The sequence below is a fragment of the Humulus lupulus genome, chromosome X (genome assembly GCF_963169125.1).
Source record: "Humulus lupulus chromosome X, drHumLupu1.1, whole genome shotgun sequence".
NCBI lineage: Eukaryota > Viridiplantae > Streptophyta > Magnoliopsida > Rosales > Cannabaceae > Humulus > Humulus lupulus.
The window spans coordinates 194943126-194961293 of record NC_084802.1 but is presented as its reverse complement, the minus strand read 5'-3'; the positions used below and the strand labels follow the sequence as shown (position 1 = coordinate 194961293).

The window sequence follows — 18168 nt, the reverse complement described above, 5'->3', positions numbered from 1 at the left end:
ATTTTCCTAAGACTAACAAAATTTAGGCAGCATAACGACTATATTTTAAACTATCCCAAAATTTTATAGAACCTGCAAACTATACACAAAATTATACATAATATTCCTAGAGCAATATACAGAATATTCCCAGAGCATGCACAATATAAACCAAGATTAATAACAAATATCAAATCTTTTTATATCAGTAACATCAAAATAATTTATTTAGTAAATATTTATAAACAAATAATCTTTAATATAAAAAAATAAAGTATAATATAAATATACAATATAACATAATAATCTAATATATTTTTTTAATATACATATAAAGCATTAAAATAAAATAAAAATACATACTCAAATTTTTTTTTTAATTTTTTAATAAATACTAAAATCATATATTATAAAAATTAAGATAAAAATAGCAAATAAAAAAGATATTTTACAGTGGGTCGGCAGTGGCTCGGGGTTGGCGGCGGCTCTGGATCGGCAGCGGCTCGGGGTTGGCAGCCGCTCTGGGAGACTCCACAGAAACAAAAAAAATATCAAAAAAATATTCAATACATAACAAAAACTAAAACAAAATACAAAGTTAAACTCAACTTACCTTAGGCAGAGGTTCGAGACGGGGTGGGTCGGCCTTGGACAGTCGGGGTGGCCAATGGAGCTCGGGGTGGGTGGCGATGGAGGCTTGGGGGTGGTGGTGGGGAAGAAGAGAAGAGATTATGTTGGTGGTGGTGTTGAAGGGAGGGTCGAGGTGGAGGGTAGCGGTGGTGGTGGAGGGTCGGGGTGGTGGTGGTGCCGTTGAAGGGAGTATGAAGATGAAAAAATTGAAAGATTGTAAAAATGGAGAAGAAGGCTCGGCGACTGGGGGTATATCGTTATGACTTTTGCCGGTGCGTTTCATTGCGTCGGCAAAAGCCTAAAAATGCGCCGACAAAAGTCAATCAGAAAACCCTAAACCAAAGCAGTACCGTTTAAATAAGTAAACCTTTTATCGAGGCAGTTTAGACTTTTTTCGGCGCGTTTGGCCACCTACCTTCTTTAAAACGTGCATCAAGTAAAATATAACACGTTTGACTTTTGTCAATTTTGTTGTTGTCTTGGACCTCTTCCGCATTGATCCAGCAAGGTAGGTGGGCGAACTTGCCACCTGAGTTGCTTGTTGACATAATCCAACGCGTAGAAGCCAGCGAAACTTCCTAGCCTGCTCGGAGGGATGTAGTTGCTTGTGCCTCTGTTTGCAGGTCATGGAGGGAAATTACAAAAGAAGTCGTCATAACTCCTGAGTAGTCCGGGTGGCTTACTTATCCTATCTCATTGAAGCATGTATTTTTTTTTTTTGGGTAAAATAAGAATGTTTTGATTCTTATTACACTATCTTACCCATATGCTAATTTCATATTTTTCTTTTTTGCAATTCTCTCATTTTAAAATTTATCAGCCAGGGCCAAGAGATTCTCCGATTCAGTGCTTTATTAAGAGGGAAAGAGCAACTTCAACATTTCAACTGTATCTTGGTTTAACTCCTGGTAAGAGCTTCAGTAGATTCTTGTGATTGGCTTATAACTATTTTGGGGGAGTTGCGCTCATTGATTATTCTCTACTATCAATTTGTGTTCTTTCCCACTAAAAATAAAGTATCTTTTGCGTTCCAAAATGTTAAAATATGGTGAAATAATTTCTTCTGCCCTTGATTCATGAAAGTAGCCATTAAATTTTAGTATGGCCTGGCTTGTGGGTCTAATTAGTGGTGCTTTTGACTACCTTTGTAATGTTTTTTTTTTTAGTTTTCTTAAAATCCATGAGAAACATGGGCATTATCTAGAATGACAGCTTTTGGTTTCTCGATTAATAGTTGTTAACATGCATGTGTACATTCCTGAATATAAGTAATGGTCTGATAATTAATCTACAGCTCTAGCTGGTGATATGAGCAAACTGTTGTTGGCGGCAAGAAAAATCAGACGGGCAACAAGTACAGAATTTGTGATATCCTTGGCTGCAGATGACTTCTCTCGAACGAGCAATAGTTACATTGGAAAACTAAGGTGGGCTTATACCAAGGGTATTTATCATTGAAGAGTAGATTTTTGTTTTTTATTTTTTTCTCTCTTTTCTCATCATGAATTGTAAAATGTTAATAGATCTAATTTTTTGGGCACAAAGTTCACCATTTACGATAGTCAGCCTCCAGGTGACCCTGTGATCCAAACAAATTGTAGATCGCGTAGAAGAATTCATTCAAAGCAGGTATCTCCAAGGGTACCTGTTGCTAATTACAATGTTGCCACTATATCATACGAGCTTAATATTCTACGTACAAGAGGCCCAAGGAGAATGCAGTGCACCATGCATTCAATACCCATTGCTTCGATACAAGAAAGGGGAGTCGCCCCAACTCCAACAGAATTCACAAATTGCTTAGAAGAGCAGTGTTCATCATCCCCATTGTCAGTTTCCAACGGAAAGAAGCCGCTTGTTGAGTTGAGCTCCACTAACCTCACAAACTCTATGGACTTGGTTCAGTGCACAAGAGATCCTCTTATTTTGAAAACTAAACCTCCAAGATGGCATGAGTAGCTGCAATGCTGGTGCCTTAATTTCAAGGGACGTGTTACTGTGGCGTCAGTGAAGAATTTTCAATTGGTGGCAGCTGCTGAGCCTTGTCAAAATGTTTCAGCAGCCGAGCAAGAAAAAGTGATACTGCAATTCGGAAAGATCGGGAAGGACATATTCACAATGGATTATCAGTACCCCATTTCCGCTTTCCAAGCCTTTTCAATTTGCCTAAGTAGCTTTGACACGAAACCAGCCTGCGAATGACCATTACATATTGGTCATTTAGAAATTAAACTGTAAATATACTTTTGAAACTAAGCACTTTAGGCTTTTGCCCTTGATCATGAGCACAAGAATCTTAGTTGGCCGGGCAATAGTTTATATTGTCTGTATCCGATATGAAAGTGTGATGTAAGTTTACCAGTTATTTATTTGCACTAAAGAGGCTTAGCGTTACTTTCACGTAGACTATGTATGTAACATTACTTCCAGCAATTCTAAGCTTCAATTTATATAGCCTCTACAAAGCTCTACCCTGTTTTATTTCTTGCTTATTTATTTTTACGCATTGTCTAGTTTTTGGTATCTTTCTTAGTTTATTAAAATCTGGTTTCGTGAGACAAGTTTTTAGTGTGTGGCATATTTTTCTTATAATATAAGAACCAAGCGATCTATCAACCAGTTATTGTGATGATTGTTTTGTTTTAGCTGGGAATGCTTCATGCATTCAGCACTTTTATTGTAAGATTTTATTATATACAAATCGTATCTTTTATCATCTTGTTGCCCAAACTATATGAAGCTTAGATTACATTATATGTAGATGAGCCTTGATCAGTTACGTGATCAGAACTTTGTCTTCGCTTTTCTCCCCACATTTGTACCGGCAATGGCGTTGAGGCTTTTCTAGAATATACAGGTCGATAAGGCATCGTCACCTTATTTGGGTTCGTGGGTAAGCTTCTCACCAGGGGTCATTGTAAGCTCAATCTTGCAAGTTTGGATGGACTTTGACTTACCAGTCGACTACTTGATCTACCTCGTCATTGGTGTGTTGAGAGTAGGTTAGCTGAACACCCGGATTCCTTTCTTCGATTGAAGCATCGAAGACGATGGAGTTGTTGACACTCTGTACATTGTTGTTAACATAAGCTTTTGGTGAACGAGCTTCTCTTTTCATTTGATCTCTATGCCTCTTTCTTTTTGAGCTTGCTTCTCCAACAATTGAGGTTTCATTTTCAAGGTTCTTATCTGGGTTAGTCTTATAACCTTGATGAATATGATATGATACTTCCTTTTTTGCTGGTTTAGAGCTCATGTGCATTGTCGCTCCTCTATTTTCACCAGTTAAGGTGATGGCAGTGATTGGCTTTTCATCCACTTGAGATCTAGTGGTGAGCTTTTGAACAAGTCTAGAAATGTCTTCTTTGATATCCTTTTGTAGAGGAGCTTCTTCCTCTATGGTCGAAACTGACTTTTGAAAAGAAGTGATTGTGTTTCCCTCAGTTGGATGTAATGACGTATCAGTTTTGGTGGTGGTGGCTATAGTCTCCACTTTGTCAGAAGTTTCTCGCTTTTGTTGCCCTTCTGGTTCGTGAAATGCACCACTGCATATGTTCGTGGTGTCTTTTCCGGAAACTTGTATTGGAACTAGTTCGCTGATTGTTTTCTGGATTGTTTCTTCATAAACTGCCATATATGTCTTTTCTTCTTTTGGAAGTTCAACTATTTTCTTCAATTGTTCAAGTTTCTCTAATTCAGCCAGGGGCTTCAAATCTGACTTATGGGGTGGGGTAGCATCCTCGACAACTTCTTTAGAAAGTGGCATGGATGTTGCCATAGTCAATAGAACTTCTTTTTTCTCCTTTGCGTCGGGAACATCTTGAGGGGTCTTTATCTTTTTAGTTTCAGATGTGATTTTCTCTTTTGATTCAGGCTCCAACTGTGACAACATAGATGTTGATTCTTTCTCTGGTTCTTGCTCATAAGGAGACGATTGAGCTTGAGTTCCGACTTGCGATTTCTCAGGCGAAGATGAAGATGGAGATACAATGCCATCCTTTGGTTTTTGTTGAGCAGCATTGCCAGTTGGAGAAGAAACTTCCAAATTAGCTATTCGGGCAACCTGAGAAGTTAGAGATTGTGAATGAGACGATCTTCCTAACTCTGGTTGAGATTTAGAAGTTCCATGAGATTGAGAAGGAGAAACAACGCTTGCCTTGGACTTGAGGTCTTCTTGTGGAGGTGATGATAACACAGAGGTTGTGCTACTTTGAGTCTTTACTTGAGGTGGCGAGGCAGGTTTGGAATTGACCTGGGATTTACTTGCTACAAGAGATGGAGATGGTGATTTAGCTATAGCAGTCTCGCTAGATGGTGAAGAGGTGGAGTGGGAAGTAGCTTTTGAGGCCTCGATTTCTGCGAGAGAAGGTGCTTGGGGTTTACCAGTTGCATTTGCAAAAGGTGTTGAAGAAGCTGGTTGGGAATTGGCTTTTGGGGACTTAGTGGTTGTACTCGATGAGGATTGATTCTTACCAATTGTGGCTGGTTGTGTTACTTTTGGAGACTTGGTGGCTGCACTTGATGGTGATGGAGGTTTTACATCTGTATTTGCAGCCGATAGTGAAGAAGTTGATTGGGAAGTAGCTTTTATGGACTCAATAACTATGGGAGATGATTTTTCTTTTGGGGACTCAGTGGCTACATGAGTTGGTATTTGGGGTTTGACAGTTGGAGATGATGGTGTTTCTTTTGGGAACTCAGTGGCTGCTGGAGATGATGTTTGAGGTTTGCCTATTGGAGTAGAAGATGTTTGGGGTTTGGTGGTTGCGACAAATGGTATTTCTTTTGAGGACTCAGTGGTGGCTCGAGATGGTGTTTGAGGTTTGACTGTTTGAGAAGATGTTTCTTTTGGGGATTCAGTGGCTATATGAGATGGTATTTGAGGTTTGCTTGTTGGGGTAGAAGATGTTTCTTTTGGGGATTCGACAACTGCACGGGATGGGGTTATTTGAGGCTTGTTTGTTGGGGTAGAAGATGTTTCTTTTGAGGATTCAATGACTACACGAGATGGGGTTTGAGGTTTTCCTGTTGGGGTAGAAGATGTTTCTTTTGGGGCTTCGGTGGTTGCACGAGAGGGTGTTTGAGGTGATCCTGTTGGGGCAGAAGATGTTTCTTTTGGGGATTCAGTGACTTCACGAGATGGGGTTTGAGGTTTGACTGTTGAGGTAGAAGATATTTCTTTTAACGATTCGATGGCTGCACGAGATGGAGTTTGGTGTTTGCTTGTTGGGGCAGATGATGTTTCTTTTTGGGATTCGATGACTACATGAGATGGTGTTTGAAGTTTGGAACTTGGAGTAGAAGATGTTTGGGGTTTGATAGTTGGGACAGATGGTGTTTCTTTTGGGGACTCAATGGTGGCTCGAGATGGTGCTTGAGGTTTGCCTGTTGGGGTAAATGATGTTTCTTTTAGGGATTCGATGACTGTATGAGATGGGGTTTGAGGTTTTCCTATTAGGGCAGAAGATGTTTCTTTTGGGGATTCAGTAGTTGCATGAGATAGAGTTAAAGGTTTGGCTGTTGAGGCAGAAGATGTTTCTTTTGGGGATTCAGTGACTACATGAGATGGGGTTTGAGGTTTGCTAGTTTGGGATTCGGTGGCTACACTAGATGATGTTTGAGGTTTGCTTTTTGGGGCAGAAGAAGTTTCATTTGGGGATTCAGTGGCTGCACGAGATGGTGTTTGAAGTTTGGCACTTGGAGTAGGAGTTTGGGGTTTGGTAGTTGGAACATATGGTGTTTCTTTTGGGAACTCTGTGGCAGCTTGAGATGGTGTTTGAAGTTTGCTTTTTGGGGCAAAAGATGTTTCTTTTGGGGATTCAGTGGCTACACGAGATGGTATTTGAAGTTTGGCACTTGGTGTAGAAATTGTTTGGGGTTTGATAGTTGAGACAGATGGTGTTTCTTTTGGGGACTCTGTGGCGGCTCGAGATGGTGTTTGAGGTTTGACAGTTGGTTTAGATGGTGTTTGAGATTTGGCAGTGGGTTTAGATGGTGTTTCTTTTGAGGACTTAGTGGCTGCACCAAATGGTGTTGGAGGTTTGGAAGTTGGTTTAGAAGGTGTTTCTTTTTGGGACTTGGTGACGGCACCAGATGGTGATGGAGTTGATAACTGAACTTCAGCTTTGGGAGGTGGTTGAGGCGGTTGAGGCTGGGAAGTAGCAGGCTGAGAGACTTTCCCAGCAGGTTTAGACACATGTCGTGAAGGGGTAACAGATGATGGCTGGGACGGTGCTCGTGAAGCTTCTGATGTGGGACTAGAGCGTTGTGTTTGTTTGTCAGTAGAGCGCCGAGGGGTTGACCAAGGTAGTCGAAAGCGGAATGGTTGTCTTCGTTCTGCCATAGATGTGTGATGTTATTGATTCGTATGGAAGTGGCTGATTTTTGTGTGTGTGTCAAATTTGGTATATTGATTCCGGTGTGTGTGTGCATATAAATATATATAGCCATGCAAGAAAAAACTGATACTTTTGAAACTTTTTGGGATTATACCCGACATTGTAATTTTGGCGTTAAAAGCTTTTATTCTATACCTTTCTTCTCTTCTTTTTCAATGGAGATAGAAATATTAGATTCTTTTTAGGCAGATTTTACTTCATTTGCGAGACTAGCATCTCGTCAACTTCCATGTTACATACTTGATGCTCTCCATATTCACTTTTCTATCACTTTGCTGCATGCATTTGCTAGTTTATATCTTTTTAAACCCGTAGCCTTTTTGTTATGGAAAGAATATTTATGTAACATATATAAATATAAAAATCTTAGCCTTTTCATATTTTTGGGCATTGACTCATGCGGTTGAAAACTAAGATCAAAATTGGACAGCCTTCAGGTATTTGATAAATATTCGATGCCCCTTCATAAAGCTTATTTGTTGAGTAAGAGAAAGATTAATCAAACAAATATAAATAAAGAAAGGTCATCAAAGGAACCTAATTTTCCATATTTTGCACGTTAAGATTGGGTTCTTGACAAATTAATACTTGATAAACTAATCTCGTTAAAAAGAAAGGTTTACTTGATTCACTCGTTCAAGAAATGAATCAGTAAAATGACATTCACAAGTAAAAGAGATTAAGATAAAGAATCCGCTGCTTCATGAAATATGGAGGATGATAGGTAGTCCGTCCATAGACATACTCGTCGCTTTTCTCTGTTGCGAGTTTTTTCAAAAATAAAAATAAAATCTTAAGGTATGTCTACTGTTCTGTTTCCTGTCTCCTTTTTATTCGTTTGGTACAAACAACCTTACATATGTTTTTTTGTCCTTTATATATATATATATATATATGTATATGTGTGTGTTGTTAGAGAGAATATTTTCAGAGGTGTATGTGACAAACTTGGTTAAAAGAGTTGGACCCTTTTATGAAAACAGAGAAAAAGGATGCAAAGGATTGTGCAAGCTGTAAATTCGTGCCAGAAAATGGTGAAAGCTGCAATTTTAATAGAGCATTCACATGGGAGAGACAGGACCAAAATAGAGAAAATATTTTCCCGTTTTGGTTGGATAACGCCGTCTTTATCAGTACAAGAGAAAGGATTGGAGAATGTAACGGTGGCAGAGGTACTTATGGCCAAGGGTGGAGAAAACACAGGCTCTTGGCTCTGGTGCCTTTCAGACGACATAGTCAATGATGCCGTCAAAAATGTACGTACGTTTTACAATATAAACATAACACACCATATTTGATTGTCTTCCAATACCGAGTTAATTATATCTGAAAACGGGTTTCTCTTAATTAATTGCAGATGGCTCGAAACAACATCGGATCTTTAGTGGTGTTAAAGCCGGGACACGCACAACATGTTGCTGGAATCATTACAGAAAGAGGTGAAAACATATATATATATATATATAAATAAAAGAGAGGATGTAGTTCTATAATTTCATTTATAAATTTATAATTTAAGTAATTTTATATGAATTAATGTTGTTGCATTTTTTTTTTCAAGAACTGCGTTTCTAACATTTTGATAATTTTCGACCAATTTTTATCATCTACTTCTTATTTAGTGCAATTTTTCTTTGATATTCTGATTATTCTCCCAACTCAATAATTTGTCTGTCTCTGACTGAGTTAGCTTTGTGCTGTGCATGGCTGACGCAGATTATCTAAGGAAAATAATCTTAGAAGGAAGATCTCCAATGCATACAAGAGTAGGAGAAATAATGACGGACGAGGTTAGTTGATGATTTTCTTTTCAAGTTAAATATGACCATCACTTCATATCCTAATAAGCCTAGCCTTAAATTTTCAAATTCAACAGAGCAAATTAATTACGGTGAAATCTAGCACAAACATTCTTGAAGCCATGCAGATTATGACAGGTAATCAATGATTACTAGCAATCTTAATTCTTTATTAATGCATAAAATGCAATCAAAATTCTTCTCATATTTCACCGTTTTTTGCTTCAAATGTATACAGATAAACAGATTAGGCATGTTCCAGTCATCGATGGTAGGCTGGTTGGCATGATCTCTATCAAGGATGTTGTCCGAGCAGTGGTGCAACAGCAAAGTGGGGAACTAAAACGACTAAATGAGTTCATTAGAGGAGATTACTATTAGATTCTAACTATAACCACTCATTAATGTCATCGATCATGGTATCAAATAAATTGCCGTAAAACATTTAATATGAGGTTTCTCATTCTGAATTGTAGACCATGTGTTATACATAATCATAAAAACTTAAAAGAGAAAAGGAGGAGCATGGTTCTTCTTTAATTTTCTGCATAACAAGAGATGCTAGAAGTAAAGAGTACATTACAAAACTGTCTACTCTAATTATTTAATTTAAAAGAGCAAAGTTTGAGCTCAACTATATTTCATTTATACGGTATTTTATCCAATTTTAACATTCATAGGGTTCTATCAACTACATTTATTTATATGTTTTATTTCATTTTAATCAAGTTTACGGTGTTTTCGTGGAATGGGGTTTGGTTCCGAGGTCTCGAGCAAACAGTCCGATTTGCTCAGCATGCTCTGTTTTGAGGAAGTAAAACAGAGGACTTATATTACTATAGGTTTGGATTTTACCGATGAGGAAGTAATTTTTATTTGTTTATATAAACAAATGCATGTATACGAGAGAGCTCAAACCTCAAGGAGCGGAGAGAGGGAGATATATATAGAGTCAATCATGGCCTTTTCGTTAGCATGTCAGCCTATTTATATATCTATATATATATATATATATATACCAGCTTCATGTAAGAGAAGAGATCATAATTAACTAAACTAGTAACTCAACTTTAAAAACGAAATATTTTTCCAACTAAACTACAAAATAACCAAAAACAATTCTCCTAGCATTGTGAAAAATTCTACATGTGGAATAAGCATTAGAGAAAATAAGGGGCGTAAATAATTTAAAAATGTACTATTAGCTCACGTTTGTATTGGATTCTTTGCCTCTTCCCCCAATGAAATAATGACAAGTTGGTAATATAACACTACAACAAAATTGACATTTAATGACTCTCTGTAAAGACTTACACCAATGGTGTAAGTCATTAAAAGTATTCATTGATATTTAAAGTCTAGAGATGTAAGTCATTAAAAGTTTTTGTTGATGACTAGCTAAGTAAGTCATCAAAAGTGGTGGGAGACGTTATACTTAAAAATATGATATAATTTTTTATTTTTTTTAAATATCAAAAATTTGGCCGAAAATAAATAAGGGAAGACTTTTAACGTCTCTCATGGGGAAGACGTGTCTAGCCTCTAACGTCTCCCTTGGGAAAACGTGCCACATCGGACGTCTCCCAAGGGGAGACGTTAGAGGCTAGGCACGTCTTCCTGGGGAGACGTTAAAGCTCCCCTACTATATTACTTAGCCCTTTTTCTTCTTCTTCCCCGAGAGCATACGCACGAAACAGAGAGGCAGAGAGGAGGTGTTTTCAGGTGATTTTTCGGGTTCTCTTTGACGATTTTGGCCAATTTTAGGCCATAAAATTCCATTTGATGTATGATTTTATCATTTATAAGTGTTGTATAATAGTTAGGATAATTTTTATGCTTATTTTCTCTAAATATTAAGGGATTGATATTGAGATTTTAAGGTTTATGATAGTTGCGGTTTTTGGTGATTTTTGGCTCATCAAAGTGGATGTAAAGCATATTTGAGGTATGATTTCAAGATTAAACAATGTATTGTAGTTATAATGGTTGAAAATTTTGTTTTTGTGCTTATTTTTTTATAGTTTTTGTGGGTTTTATTAGAAATATTAGTTTAAAGTATGAAAAATATTTTTTATGTATATTTGAGATATTACATTATTTAATTTTAACATGTTACCACATTATTTACTATTTATAAATTTTTATTTACTATTTATTCTGAAAATTATATATTTTTAATGTTTGTTAAGTATATATATGTAAATATGTTTTGCTAAAATGTATTTAATAACTTTGTCTAAAATAAAAAAAAATAATTTTACATACTAAATAATAATTCAAGTTAATATGTTTATAAATTTTTTTAATTTATATTATTATTTAATTAGAAAATTATATATATATTTGTAATCTTTATTAACATTTAAGTAGGTTATTTATATATAGTTATATTTTTTTTATTGATTTACTAATATTTTATTATTTAATTAATAACATAGTGCGCGCATTGCAAAAATGAAGTAAATTTGCTAGCAAGGACTATTAATTGCAAGAAGTAATTACATTATCTTATTTCTTGTTTTAGTATTATTAAACTTTTGTTAGAAGAGTTTGAATATCTTAAATATTCATCCATAGTGAAGTAGGTTCTGAGATTAAAATTGTGTGTTGCAGTGATAACAGAAGGTTGAGAATTGTGTGTTTTAGTGAAGTAGGTTTTGGAAAATATGTTTATGTGCTGCAGAGCTATAAGGAGGAAACTTATTGTGTGTTGTTTGATTTGTTTGGCTTATTGTTCACAGATGGTTAGATCACTATTATAGGGGAAATGCTGCTTGATTTTGTCTAGAATTATGTATTCTATTATTATATTTGTATTGTGTTGTGATTATTTGATTAGATTGACAGATATTTAGGTTACTAATATAAGGGAAATGCTGGCCAATTTTTCGTATGCTTATATAGTTTTATTGTTTAATTTTTCATATACATAGGAAAAGATATGGATAGACCTAGACGTTACTTGAAGAAATAGGTATGTATATTGTTGACGCGGTTCTTCGCCAACAGGTAATTAATAGAATAAGAGAATGAGATTAGTGCTAAGTAATGAACCGTAACAGATGAATGCTCTTGAAATAAAATGGTGATACGAATACTTTTTTAGGTGGTTCAAAGGTTAAAATCCTTCTACTCCACCAGCCAATATTATTGCTAGTTTTCTGGTATTCTTTACAGGGTATTTCTTTACACAATAGAATCCAACCCTTTGCAACTCCCAGGGTCTCCATATTTATAGGAGAGGGCACCTGGGGGTTGGCAAGGGGGGCCATCCCGTGACCTTCTTACCCATCATGTCACTTCTGTGACATTCATGATTAATTCTTAAAACCTGACAAATGAAGTGTGGTCTAATCACTAGGTAAGGGGGATAATGGGCCGCACGACCCAATCCAGTCGTGGGTGCCTGAACATGCACGTTTATGCTGCGTGTCCGAGAATTCAGGGATATATCAGACACGTGATGTCTGATATATGCACGTTTATATTGCGTGGTTGACTTTATAAGGGGTCACAGCTGCCAACTCAAGCTCGTACCTCGAACTGGAGGTCTTCTTAGCCCGCAGTGTCCATACTTCTGACTTGACCCCTTAGTAACCTTAGTAAGCATTTGGTTACCTCGAGCTAAAGAGGTGGGACCTAGTAACACAACAGCTCCGGGTACATGTCATCCACGTGGCAGATAAATAATTATGCCATACCTCAGCTCGCTAATAGCCCGTTGGAGAATTAGGGCGTACATTTGCCCCCAAAGCCCCTGCTCATGGCACACGACGTCACCTGGGGCCACAGTGGGGGCTTTTAGGCTTCCTTGTGGACTCCTCACATCCCGCCCGTTACGCAGGCGTCGAATACATGGAGCATCGTGGTTGGTGACGGTACGTCTTCCGAGAACTGCATTAAATGGCCTAGCCTATACTCGGCCATCGTTTCGCCTTTCGAGTAGAGATCCTCGTATCCTACATCAAGGCAATCCAATGGCCCTCCTCACTTGGCCTCTTACGTATATAAAAGGGGTGGCCACCCGTTCATTTGGAAATTTTCTTATTTTCTCATCCTCTTCTTCCTTCTCAGTCTCAAAAAGAAAAAACCCTCTCTTTCTTCCGGTTACTGTTCCGAGCGTTCCAGAAGTTCAGGCGCGAGAGCTCCTTTGAGACTTTGGCACCAGCAATTTCAATAGGACTCCAACCCAGACGACCCTTTCAGCCTCCTCACATCAAAACATTCTATAAGTTCTCCGCTTATGCATGCTTTAAATTTCCCTTTCACTATTGCTTAGGTAAATCGTTTCTGTAACCGCATGCAGTATCCTGCTGGTTTTTGTGGGTATGATAGGTGTAGGTTTTTATTCCAGGGCATCGACCATAGAAAGAACAATTTAAGAATACGACTCAAAGGGTACACTTTCTGGGGAAATTTTCTGGGTAGAAATTTTGTAGGCCTGTTTGAAATAACCAGCTTTTAGGGTGCAAAACCAGGTAGCTTAGGGGACACGCTTCACAGGCGGTTTTGCACTGTTTGCCTACTGAAACTTTCCTTCCAAGGCAAACTTGTTTATTCTGACCCTCCTGACACACGGATTCCGAGTAATCGGAGATCCGTTGGGAGCACAGGCGCGTGTTCAAAGAACCGCGTGGTCTCAGCCCGTGTAAAGGAAACACTTTGCGTCAGATTCTTTCTTATGCTTAGGTCGCCTTTTCTAAATTTTCTTCTTTTGTTCGCTAGGCGACCAGATGGGACCAAAGAAGAACGCCCCTAAGAAGATTGCTGGTAGCTCGTCTTCTCAACAAGCCAAAGGAAAGGAGGTGGTCATGGACTCTCCAATCCCCATTTTCGGTCCAGCTGTGGAGCAGGAGATCGAGGTGGGGCCCGACGCTTTCTTCGAGGCCGAGAGGATCGTCTCGAAGATCACCAACCAGGGGAAAGTAATAAGATATTCCTTTCCCACAATATTGAGATTGGGAGGGGCGCCCTAAACGCCCAACCTCCCCTAGAAGGCGAGCGGAGCTGCGTGCCGCTCGATGAGGAATATGCGGCCTGGAGCGACGAGCACTTCAAGGCTGGGGCCATCCTTCCGCTAGACTAGTACTTCGCGGATTTTCTTAGTTACATGAAGCTGGCTCCTTTCTAGCTCCCCCCTAACTCATACTGTTTGTTAGCGGGGTTGAGATACTTATTCCTGAAGCAGGAATGGGAGGTCCCCATGCCGGCGGACATCCTTTACTTTTTCTGCCTCAAGGCCAGCCCGGAGCAGAGGGGGCGAGGTGACGGGTTCTACTATCTGACCCATTTTCCAAACACGGCTGCGGTCATCGAGCTGCCCAGCCACCCCAACGACTTTAAACACCAGTTCTTCATGTCCAAGGGGTTTCGCAATTGCGAATATCACTATTTCAACCGCCCTCATAAGTATCCTTTACTCTTAGCTCGTAAGTCGACTATTGATTAGCTTCCTTTATTAGTTCCTGACTTAAAACAATCGTGCAGGCATTTTCACGAGGACGACCAAGTCTGTGACCCTCGGGGGTCAATACGAGACACTGGCGGGGCTGCCCCCCAGTGAAAAGGACTATCGCCAGCTCTTGTCAGACGAGACGATGCTGGCGTGCAAGCTAATCTCCCTAGGCCAGACTTTGGCCTTGAGGAGACCGCGGGGCCTCCCTCCAGCTCGCGAGATGGCGCCCATCCCTGAGGAGGAGGCCGTGGGAGAAGAAGAGGATGAGGAGGACGAGGTGCCCCTCGTGAGGCGGAAGGGGGCGCTGGAGGTCGCCCAAGAAACAGACGTGGAGAGGGCCCGGTCCGGAGCAGCAGCCGGTTCCTCCAGGCAAGGTAATCCTTATATGTTTAGGGACTTAGATAGGGCCACTGTAGACCTTCGGTTAGCTAGGTTCAATCCCAACCAGCTCGTTCATCGCCATCGAAGTGACCTAGACCATGACGTAACCCTACTCCAATGCGTCGACCAACTCGTGCTGGATTACGAAAGTAGTCGCCCTGGGGGCACTGTAGTCGTAGATAACACCATAGCTTTTAGGTTGGTCTTTTTTGAGGAGTATGGGACCAATCTTTGGTCGTGGCCCTCCCTTCGGGAGGGTATAGTAGCTCTGGGTCTTAGGCAGTACATAGAAGAGTCTAGTCCCGAGCCAGATTCAGACCCAGAGCCTCTTCCAGCCTGCGAAGTCGTTATCCTAGATTCCCCCGCTGCAGCTCCGGGGCCGATGGTCGTGACCATAGATTCCTCCTCTAGCTTGGAGGGTAGGATCCCTTTCAATATATACTTGAGATCTGTTTTCCCTTTTATTTTTGTTGTCTTGCATAAATATTTTCAATTGCATATTAATACTTTGCCTTTTCTTTATCAGAGGAGATGTCTCAGCCCGAGAGCAATGATCTGCGAGCTATGTTCCCTGGAGGGAACCTCCTCTGGGGCCTCCGGGCCCATGGTGAAAAAACTCCGGCTGGCGAAGAAGGCCATCGGGAGTACCTCTAAGTCCCTGGCAAAGGGGAAAAACCAAGCTCCGGCAGCTCAGGAGAAAGTGACTCCACCCCCTCCTACAAAGAAGATGCCTCCGCCTTCCCCGCGATCTCCCGCCCCTGCTCGGGAAACAGAGGTGCCCCCTGGGACCTTGTCAACCACAACCCCCGAGGTGCACGTCCCGGTGAACCCCCGGGCTCTAGAAAAGATCCCCGACGTCTTTCGGGGGACGGTCTATGAGACGGCGAGCTACACCGTGGACCATTACTACAATGCCGCCGAGAGGGACCTGCGGGTGATTGAGACAAGGAGCCCGGAGAACGTGATGGAGTCTTTGATGGGGATGGCTCTCACGGTAAGTTGGCCTTGCCATTTGTATTCCTTGCTCATTATGCATCACATGTTTGTTTTTTCCTCTAAGGCAGTTGCCTTGTCATCTTTTGGTCTTGCAGGGGGCCTTGGCTCTCCATCGGAGCATATCCCGATCTAGGGCTCAGCTCGAGGATATGAGGGGCGAGCACCAGAAAACTTTGGTTGCCATTAAGACTGTCCAAAAGCAGGAACTGGATGCCAAGGATGCCCTGGCGACTACGCAAGCTGAGCTCGACGCATCTCGACCCAAATTGCAGGAGGCAGAGGCCACCAAGGCCGCCCTAGCCACTGCAAGGACTGAGCTCGAGGAGGCCAGGGCCGCTCGGGCCGCACTGGATGCCGTGAAGGCTGAGGCCGAGGAGGCCAAGGCTGCCCTGGCGATGGAGAGGGCAACCTCTAGCTCCTCCATGGAGGCTATGCTGTACCATTGCTGCATCTATAACCCAGATGGTGACTTCTCCTTTCTGGGGGCGGATGCATGGGACAGCTTCCTGGAGAAGTTCAAAGCTCGCCTTTAGCAAGAGGTGCCCTCCGAGACCGGGGAGACCTCCGCAGCCGCCGAGCAGGAGGGCAAGGTGGTGACCTCATCGGAGCAGCCTGGCGGGGCCTAGGACTTCTTTTCTTTTTACCATTCAAACAACATTTTTTTTTTAAACTTTGTATGAGGTTTTCTAACCTTGAGACAATTGGCTTCATCAACTTTTTGTTTTTAATTGATTTACATCCTTTTGCCTCTATGCATTTTGGTAATTGTCTTAGTTTTTTGTTGGTGCTGTGATTGACATTTTATGCTTTTCTAGGAAAAACATGCTAATCAATTTTGAACCAACTTCTAAGATAAGTCCTGGTTGTATCCTGGACATTAAATTAAAAACTTAGTTCGCGTTAATTTTTTATCAATATCTCGTGCTTTTTAAGAAAAACAACGATCAATCAATTTGAATTAACTTCTAAGTTTTAGGACCTGGTTATATCCAGGACGTTAATTTGAAAACTTAGTCTGTGTTAATTCTTGATTAATATCTTGTGCTTTTTTAGAAAAACACCGATCAATCAATTTGAATTAACTTCTAAGTTTTTTAGGACGACCTGGTTATATCCAGGATACGGCTTAGTTCGCGTTAATCCTTTACCAATATCTCGTGTTTTTTAAGAAAAACATTGATCAATCGATTTGAATTAACTTCTAAGTTTTTGGACCTGGTTACATCCAGGACGTTAATTTGAAAACTTAGTCCGTGTTAACTCTTGATTAATATCTTGTGCTTTTTAAGAAAAACACCGATCAATCAATTTGAGTTAACTTCCAAGTTTTTAGAACGACCTGGTTATATCCAGGATACGACTTAGTTCGCGTTAATCCTTTATCAATATCTCGTGTTTTTTAAGAAAAACATCGATCAATCGATTTGAATAAACTTCTAAGCCTTTTAGGGTGACCTGGTTGTATCCAGGCACCATATGCCCCCCAAGTAATTAGGAAATGGTCTTTCGTGGTTACTTGAGATTAAATTCGCAAATATACACAATAATGAAAAGATTTAATTCTCATTGCTTAATAAACAAAAAATGGCCTTTCTGAGTAAGCCTTACAAGGGTATTACTGATAATATTTCTTCAAATGGATGGCGTTCCAAGTCCGTGGAACTGCTTCTCCATTTAGCCGAGCTAACTTGTAGGTTCCTTCCTTTATGACCTCGATTACTTGGTATGGCCCTTCCCAGTTTGGTCCCAATACTCCATCTTTGGGATCCTTACTGGCTAAAAAGACTCTTCTGAGGACCAAGTCGCCAATGCTAAAGGCACGTTTTCTGACCTTTGAGTTGAAATAACGAGTGATTTTTTGCTAGTAATGCGCGAGTTGGAGCTGCAAATCTTCTCGTCTTTCATCAATCAGGTTGAGGGACGCGCAAAGAAGTTCGTGATTGCGGTTCTAGTCATACACCTGGACTCTATGCGAAGATACCTTTATCTCGACAGGAAGGACTGCCTCACTCCCAAAAGCTAGGGAGAAAGGACTGTGACCCGTAGGAGTTCGATGTGAGGTCTGGTACGCCCACAGTACCTGGGGGAGCTGTTATGGCCAGACTCCCTTGGCTTCATCTAGTCTCTTCTTAAGGCTCGCCTTTAGTGTCTTATTGACGACCTCGACCTGCCCATTTGCCTGGGGGGTAGGCCACGGAGGAGAAGCTTTTCACAATGCCGTACCTTTCACAGAATTCGGTGAAGAGGTCGCTGTCGAACTGCGTCCCATTGTCTAATACGATTTTCTTTGGCAGCCCGAACCGACAGATAATGCTCTTGACCACAAAGTCAAGGACTCTCTTGGAAGTGATTGTTGCCAAGGGTTCTGCCTCAGCCCACTTGGTGAAGTAGTCAATAGCCACCACCACGTAATGGAACCCTCCCTTTCCAGTAGGGAGGGTGCCAACCAAGTCGATTCCCCAGACCGCGAATGGCCACGGGGACGAGATCATCTTCAGCTCGACTGGGGGAGCTCAGGCAACTGTGGTGA

General features: G+C 40.6%; 2 protein-coding genes and 1 pseudogene across 3 annotated transcripts; 2 read left to right on the top strand and 1 right to left on the bottom strand.

Annotated features, from left to right (window-relative positions):
• Positions 1-1065: 1065 nt before the first annotated feature.
• Positions 1066-2811, top strand: LOC133806573 (tubby-like F-box protein 5; annotated as a pseudogene).
• A 751-nt stretch (positions 2812-3562) lies between these two features.
• LOC133806572 (uncharacterized) lies at positions 3563-6952 on the bottom strand. The gene has a single exon (XM_062244662.1). It carries the CDS (start codon positions 6950-6952, stop codon positions 3563-3565), a length of 3390 nt encoding a protein of 1129 aa, XP_062100646.1.
• Positions 6953-7653: 701 nt separating this feature from the next.
• On the top strand, positions 7654-9346 carry LOC133803450 (CBS domain-containing protein CBSX3, mitochondrial-like). 2 transcript variants are annotated; one of them, XM_062241501.1, is made up of 6 exons: positions 7654-7805; positions 7991-8263; positions 8365-8446; positions 8724-8797; positions 8884-8944; positions 9045-9346. In XM_062241501.1, exons 2-6 carry the CDS (start codon positions 8000-8002, stop codon positions 9185-9187), a joined length of 624 nt encoding a protein of 207 aa, XP_062097485.1. In that variant the 5' UTR covers positions 7654-7805; positions 7991-7999; the 3' UTR covers positions 9188-9346. The 2 variants fall into 2 exon arrangements, with proteins under 2 accessions (XP_062097485.1, XP_062097486.1); XM_062241502.1 differs by having other exon boundaries at positions 7739-7805; positions 7924-8263.
• The last annotated feature ends 8822 nt before the right edge of the window (positions 9347-18168 follow it).

Bases quoted from the DNA above. Each gene is read 5' to 3' on its own strand.
- LOC133803450 (XM_062241501.1), top strand. From the start codon at position 8,000: ATGCAAAGGATTGTGCAAGCTGTAAATTCGTGCCAGAAAATGGTGAAA. The intron at 8,264-8,364 runs GTACGTACGTTT...AATTAATTGCAG, and splicing joins TCAATGATGCCGTCAAAAAT to ATGGCTCGAAACAACATCGG. The intron at 8,447-8,723 runs GTGAAAACATAT...TGGCTGACGCAG, and splicing joins TGGAATCATTACAGAAAGAG to ATTATCTAAGGAAAATAATC.
- LOC133806572 (XM_062244662.1), bottom strand. From the start codon at position 6,952: ATGGCAGAACGAAGACAACCATTCCGCTTTCGACTACCTTGGTCAACC.